This window comes from Limulus polyphemus, unplaced genomic scaffold (genome assembly GCF_000517525.1).
Source record: "Limulus polyphemus unplaced genomic scaffold, Limulus_polyphemus-2.1.2 Scaffold982, whole genome shotgun sequence".
NCBI classification, from domain to species: Eukaryota; Metazoa; Arthropoda; class Merostomata; order Xiphosura; family Limulidae; genus Limulus; species Limulus polyphemus.
The window spans coordinates 107,667-115,584 of NW_013666592.1; the positions used below are offsets into that span (position 1 = coordinate 107,667).

At 33.0% G+C, this 7,918-nt stretch overlaps 1 protein-coding gene across 2 annotated transcripts in view; it reads right to left on the reverse strand.

Moving 5' to 3' along the window:
- LOC106461537 (Down syndrome cell adhesion molecule-like protein Dscam2) overlaps nt 1–4,805 on the reverse strand; it is a 97,437-nt gene extending 92,632 nt beyond the window's left edge. For both annotated transcript variants that reach the window (XM_022388526.1, XM_022388527.1), the window contains exon 1: nt 4,696–4,805. In XM_022388526.1, the coding sequence (XP_022244234.1) occupies nt 4,696–4,750 (55 nt within the window). In that variant the 5' untranslated portion in view covers nt 4,751–4,805. The remainder of the gene's footprint in view (nt 1–4,695) is intronic.
- Between the last annotated feature and the right edge of the window lie 3,113 nt (nt 4,806–7,918).

Genomic DNA, 7,918 nt, shown 5'->3' on the forward strand with positions numbered 1-7,918 from the left:
ACTCTAAACTGCAGTTATGACAGCTCTTCCTATGGTTCTAAGCTGCGGTTGCGACAGCCCTCCATATCACTCTAAACTACAGTTATGACAGCTCTTCCTATGGTTCTAAGCTGCGGTTACGACAGCCCTCCATATCACTCTAAACTACAGTTATGACAGCTCTTCCTATGGTTCTAAGCTGCGGTTACGACAGCTCTCCCGTTTCTTCTAAAATGTGATTATAACAGCCCTCCTTTTCATTCTAAACAGTGATTATGAAAGCCCTCCCTATGATGTTAAATTGTAATTATGTCAATCCTCCCTGCCTTTCATTGTAAATTGTGATTATTACAGGTCTTTCTTTCACTCTAAACTGTGATTATGACAGTCCACCTTTGATTCTGAATTATGATTACAACAGCTCTCCCTTAGATTCTAAACTATTATTAAGACAGTCCCCTTTGATCCTGAACTATGATAATAACATTCCTCTCTTAGATTCTAAACTATTATTAAGACAGTCCCCCTTTAATCCTGAACTATGATAATAACATTCCTCTCTTAGATTCTAAACTATTATTAAGACAGTCCCCTTTGATCCTGAACTATGATAATAACATTCCTCCCTTACATTCTAAACTATTATTAAGACAGCCTCCCCCCCCCCTCTCTTTGATTCTGAACCATGATTATGGCAGTCCTCTCTGTGGTTTTTAACAATTGGTATAACGGCCCTTCCTTTGATTTTGAACAGTGACTATAAAAGTCCTCCATTAATTCTAAAGCGTGATTATGGCAGTCCTCTAAATAAATACAGTATGTATTCTTTGTAATAAGAAATTAACAGGGAAACCTGAAATTCCTCTTAAGTTTATCTTATTCTTGAGCGTTGACTTAAAACCTATTATTATATTTTAATGTTTAAATAAAGAATAGTTTAGGATATTGTTGATTTATACAACTCTGTTGAATATAGTTAACACTATTCAAGGAATTTAATACTTGGTTTGCAGAGCTTTGATCTGGAACTCAGACCATAGCCATTACAATTAAGAACAAAAGTTATATATCGAGCTTCTTCAAGCAACTTTGCACTTTTTTTTTCTAAACAGGAGGAATTTTAATCAGTTAGGATTTCAAAGTACAGAATAAAAACTGTTTTAATTTTTACTGTAAACCAGAAGAAGTATTCTGCACTTTGTTTTAGTAACAGAATATCAAGCTAGAAAAAATAAAATCACTTGTAGTTCACTGACCTGAACTTAATTCCTTCATGAAAGAAGTACTCTGATGATGTTATTTTCTCTTTAAGATTGTTTGTTTGTTTTGTAATTAAGCACAAAGCTACACAATGGGCTATCTGTGCTCTGCCCACCACAAGTATCGAAACCAGGATTCTAGCGTTGTAAGTCGCAGACATACCGCTGTGCCACTGGGGCTTCTCTTTATGAGCATCCAAAGTTTACCAGTTAGTAGAATAGTTTACAGAATAAGTCGACGTCATTGTATCTCACCTTCTAGCAGTCATTGGATACAGATTTCTTCTCAAGATTACATTAAAGCACGTGGTTATTGCATTCCGTATTCTATATGTACGTAAAAATTCTCACACACAAATTAGTTGTTATGAATATAAAATGGCATGTAATATTCGTTTCTTGTCGTTGTTTTTAAGAAAAAAAATAGGAAAAGACTCATTATGACAAACGTTTCCTCGTTTTGTTTAACGAACGACGGTATGTTTCATATGTTGATAATAAATTTATAAATATTTTTGATAATTACACATTTATGGTAACCAAAGTGTTCAAAGTCACTTTAAATGTTATGTAACAGTGACGTCATCAAGATGGCAGAGAAAGCGTGCCAATGCAGTACGTGTTTAAAATATTTTGTCACAATGCACATGTTTAGGCTGCACAATTGTTCTAGAAGTGTTACAGAAGGACGAAACTAATTTTAAACGAGTACGTTTGAAGGATATCAACTATATTCTTCATAAAATTGTAAAAAATCATCATCCAAACACCTGTTTCATCATCAAACTCATCTTCGAACAAAAAAAAAAGGCGGTTAATGACTTCTTCGCCATATTGGAAATCCTAATTTCCTGTTCCGGTTCATGCGATTCATCTACTGGAAAAGAACATCCATAGCACGTTCTGGACAGATGAATTGAGCATGCCCTACGACAAACAATAGAACATTTCTTGATACGAACATTTCCTTCGGTGAACAAGGGAGTTAGATGAAATCCTCCAGCGTCCTTTTCTGCCTTCTTATTGGTGATTACATTTTTAGTGTGTGTTTTTTGTTTATGTGCACGTCAATCAAAAACAGTTGTTAGTTATTATATACTATAATACTGGGTTGATATTGTTTAGTAGCCGAATTCATCTGTGTTTATAAAGTGTTTATCACAGTCTCTGAACTATGCTAACATTTAACTTTGGAAGTGCATCAGTTAAACTAACCATCTTAAGCATAACAAATGTGGTTGTTCAAGAGAATTTCCTTAAGTCCAACATTGAGTCTCAATTCAGTGTAAATTAGGTGAATACTTATACATTTTTTATCACACTAATGAAGTTCCAAAAATTCATTTTATTATTGTTGTATTTACGAAGATTATTTACGTAATAAAGAACAAGTGTCTATTTCGTTCACGTAGCATTACTTCACAGTTAGGTATTCTACGATTCTTTAAACTTAGTGTGTCAGTATTTCAAAAGTAAAATTGCCATTTAATGACTGTAACTTATTTATGTTGACTTTAAACTCTTGGAACCCGTAAATCTTCACTTATCTCCAACACGGAAGAGGCAATTAACATCAGTTAAGTACATTGCATCTAATTACAAGAATCAGCGATTTAGTTGTTATAAACTGAAAAAAAAGTACAAACTACGAAGAAGCAGATATACATCTATTGCTACTTTCAGGAAATGAACAAAATTACAGATAAAATGATGCGACTTAGATTTTGGAAACTAAAAAAGAAATAACTATGAAGAAATGAAGGTACTTCTTTTTTGCTACTTTCCTGCAAGGAGTAACAGAAAATCTAAAACATCATGTTGTGTAAAACGTCATGTTGTTTCAGTTTTGGTTAAATGGAAGAATTACTGTTGCTCACAAGAAAGTTCGAGAGTTCTTAATACGTATTTATTTTAAAAACATAAATTATTATAATAGTAATCTACTTTCCTTAATTAATCACTTCTTGGCATTTAATTACAGATTAATTGAGAAATGGCAAAATGTCGATAAAACCTATATACGTACTTTTTCGTTTTACATTTTTGTATCTAACATTATATCTAAACCAAATAAAAAACAATGTTAAGACGTTGGTTTGAAGATGTTCTTTTCTTCACATTCCTCTTAATGAGCTCTGTGAAGGTTTTAAATCAAAGGAATTTTCACTGTCATAAAGCTACATAATGAATTTTCTGCGTTCTGTTAACTGTGGGAAATCGAACCACGGATTTGAACGTTGTAAATCCTCAAACTTACTGCTGACCCAGCAGGGGAACAAATCAGAGGTATGTAAAATCAGCATTTAAAACCTATCTTTTTTCTGTCACAAGACGACCTCCAGTTCAGCGGTGAGTTTACGGATTTACAATGCTACAAATCAGCGGTTCGATTACCTGTAGTGGACAAAGCGCAAATAGACTATTGTGCACTAAAACAAACAAACGAAATGCCACAAGACGCTGTTTAGGAGGCCTTTCGTTCAATACTATAATTCGTCTTCTGTACTGTGCTCAGTGGTAGCCAAAAGTCTACTTCAAGTAATACTTGTACTCGGTATAAGAAACTTAATTTTGTGATGAAAAACACCTTTTCTGGTGAAGCAGTAAAGCTTTAAAAATCTAGAGTTCAACATGATTTTTGTCAGAATTGTTAGGCTTAAAGAACTATAATTCACCAAGTTAGGCACTTACCACCTTAACGGGAAACTATAATACAATATTAAAACCCTAAATGCAATTGATAAAAAGGTCTATAATACCTGTCATATGCGTATGCAGTTTTGATCACCTTATAACTATTAAAGTTTACATGTGGCGTTAAGGAGAAAGATAATTAGACACAAATGTTCAGGTATGCTAACAAACACGAAGCCACACAGATCAAAATAGCTACACTAAATAAACTTTGATAAATATAATGATTAAACACCATATATCTAATTAGTAAAAAAAAAGCAGAAAATGAGGCATAATGGTTCAGAGAGTATTTTGTTAATTACTTTTATCACACTTCCCGCCACGTTTTCAGAACATTTTTTGTTGTTGTTGTTGTTGTTGTTTTTTTGGAACTATAAATCAAAATAGATATTCTAAATATATTTTTGTTATCCTCAGAAATATTAATGAATTAATATATTATGAAAAATATTCCATATTTGTTTTTTCAATAAGGGCTCATGAATAGATACATCGAGAAAATGCATTTCTACATTGATTTACACAATCATTGTACTATGTACAGTCTGTTTTTTTGTACTGTTTTGTTTTAGCATCGAGCCCCAGATTCCAGTGTTATAAGCCCTCAAGCATACCACTGAGCTAGTATACATATACAGATATTCAAAACAAATAAAACCAAAAATCCCATTAGGACCCGTTCAAGCAGAATAATATGTTGTTTTTTTAATTATTCTCGTTTCTAGTTTTTAGTAGCGGAATAAGTAAACATATTTCTTACCTGAGCAGTACAGAAAAACTATAAATATCGTAACGCTGCTTATGGACCAAATCATGACTAATATAGTTGGCTGATGTCAAATATTGGAAGTTTTCCCTTTACTGTGTATGTCGCGGAAGCCACACGCACGTCGTTCATGTCCCTATCGGAAATTTGGTAGAAGTGGATCAGTGTAAGTACTTCAAAGACAAGGATTCAAGTAGAGACAGAAATTTTGCTTCCTAACGGCCAATCGGTACTTCCGTTACTTACAAGCTACGTCACTGTGCTTGACATGCCTTTCAATATCGCATTTTCTCTCGTGCGCGCGCTCTCTCGCTTGGTTTTCTCTGCAGCTACTTTTCATGCACAAAAAACTTGTCGACGAGCTTGCTTAATAAGAAATGACAATGTCTAATGGGACATGAATAATGGATGAAGCAACAACGGTCCGTGTGTCTGTGATGACAAAAAAAAAAGGCAAATTGAAAGGATCTCGGAAATGTTCTGTATTATCAGACTCTAGCAGGAGTTGATAATGTTGATTAGATTTCCTTCTAAGGAATGAAGCGCGAATCTTTGCTTAATATGGTAATTTAATTCAAGTGCCATTCCTCAATTTCCATTTGTAGTTCGCTTTTTATTTTCTCCAATCTTTGACTTCAAAATAAAACAATCTGAAAGATCATGAAGAAAGATGCATTATATTGTGATAATTCCAGTACTCATAGCTATGACTTATTTTATAACTGTTTATTGGAAATTAAGTTATTCTGTGGCTGTATAAACGTAGGACATAACGTACCTCGCGTTTATCAATGAAACAGGCAAATATACATTGTCATTTATCTATTTCCTTTGTGTACTTATGTACCTGTATGTTTATATTTTGTCCAATTATTAACGTATTTAAACATCTGTGTTTTTATTTGCCCCTCTTAATTTATCAATATTTTTCTATTTGTTCATATTAATTTATTGCTTTAAATCTCGGTCTCTTGGCTTATTTTTGTGCTTAGCATGTATATCTGTATCGTTGTATCTATGTGCGTTTATCTATTTACATTTCAATGTTATGTGGAACCTTCTTGAAATATATTTCATCGGTTAAAAACAAATAATAAGAATAAGTAGGATTTTTCATTTTTGTCGAAGATGACAGAAGCAAGGAATTGAGTTGTGAAAGCCAATTTATCGAGACGACATGTACTTGGTCACACCAAAGGACCCAACTACTCTCGTTCTAATGGATTTTTTTTTCACTTTTGGTTGACATCCAGTGGATATCCAGTTACATCTTTCCAACAATCTAGTGGAAATTTTGATGATAATTTAACTAGTCACAGGTCTTTTAGTTACTAGCAATATCGTTACCTTCCATTTTTTTACTGCAATAGATCTTTTCATAAGGAAATGATTTTGTTGCACTAAAATAGGAACTTGGAATGGGGTTTATGATTATCCATCGAGATTAGTACAAACATGTTTTTGTTGCATCTTATTCCTATACTTTATAGTTTCGAATAATATAACAAACTCAAATTACGATTTTTTATAGTTTACTCATTTTTTTTACATAAAACAAATAATAAAGAAACTAAATAGAGAAGAATTTGATGACAGAGCGTGAGATTATGTCGGGTGCTGAATAATCAGAAAAAAAAAATCAGCCATAATGATCGCTAGAAGCTAATCATGGAAACAAAATCCAATCAATTTTAGATCATACGAAACATCTACATTCCGAGGCTGTGAGTATTTTTTTTTAAGATAAAGAAATAAATAAATTCTATCACTACGCTATAAGTAACAAAGAATATCAAGTCACATTTTAAAATGATATACCATGAAACGTATGAAGATAGACAACGAGATACATATGAATGAGTGGATGAATACCTATAAGGCAGGTTTATTCTACAAGTCACAGCTTCATATATTCTAGTATTTTTCGTTTTAGAATTTTCGCGCAAAGCTACATAGGGTTACCTGCGCACCACCCTCCGTAATTTTGAACTGAAAGATTACACAGGCCTGCGATGGTTTTATTGTCTTGAAATACTTACGTTATACAGTAATTCCTGTACACTGAATCCGAAAATGATATCCATTTTTCTCCATCACATACAGATTTTTCACAAAACGTAATAACACAACACATAAAAAGAAAGACCACGCCACATAGTTTTGAGACTAAAAGACGTATATTTCACAAAAAGCGCAGCGGTATGTCTGCAGACTTATACTACTAGGTTTCGATACCCGTGGTGGGCAGAGCACAGATAGCCCTTTGTGTAGTTTTGTGTTTAATAACAAACAACAACATTTTCACACAAAAAATCAGGATAAATGATGATGCATATTCGTTTAACATCAATGTTCTTCTCTTTTCATCAGTTTGTATTTTTGTTAAAAAGCATAATAATGAAAAACTAACAGAGACCCGCAAAACATTTCCGGCCAAATTAGTATCTTTATCGTAACAGTACTTCTTTAAATATAACATTTCTATCACAATACAAACGAATTTCAATCGTAGACAATGAAATGTGTAAATCCACTTGTATATAGGTCGTACTTTATAAAACTTTAACTTATGTTAGGCCTAAGTTCGATAAAGAGATAAATTAACACTGTAACCAGTGTACTTTTTTTTTTACTTTAGTTTAGTTAGTACTAAACTTTTCTGTACTTAATACTATCGATAAATAAACTTATAATGTTATTCTACTACCTAACTTCAAACCTTTTTTAAAACTTTGATAACTTTTTAATATTCCGTTGTACAAAATGGTTAGTGAAGTATATTTACATTACCCTTTTGTTGTCATTTCTTGTTTCATACAGCAATTGTAGCGACTTGATCATTGAGCTTTGTAGCTCTTTGCCGCAGGCAGACTGTTTGTTGTCGAGTGAATAATGCGCATGCGCGGTTTTTTTTTTTGGGGGGGGGAACATTCTAACTACGCATGCTTATGCAGCAGGTTCTCGGTCGGAAAGCGTAACGGTCGTACATACAAACAAGCAGAGTAATAGTATAGATGTTCATTGTGGTAAACAAAATAATAATTTGATCTAAGTAACACTTTTTTCTTCCCTATTTGTAAAAAATCCTTACGTGATAGTAAAAAAATTAATATTATTTTCGAAATATGTGTAGCTGAATTATGGACAATCCGTCTTCAAAACCAAAACAAGTTTCGTGAAGTTTAAATTCGCAGGCTTGTATTATAGGAGGAAACAG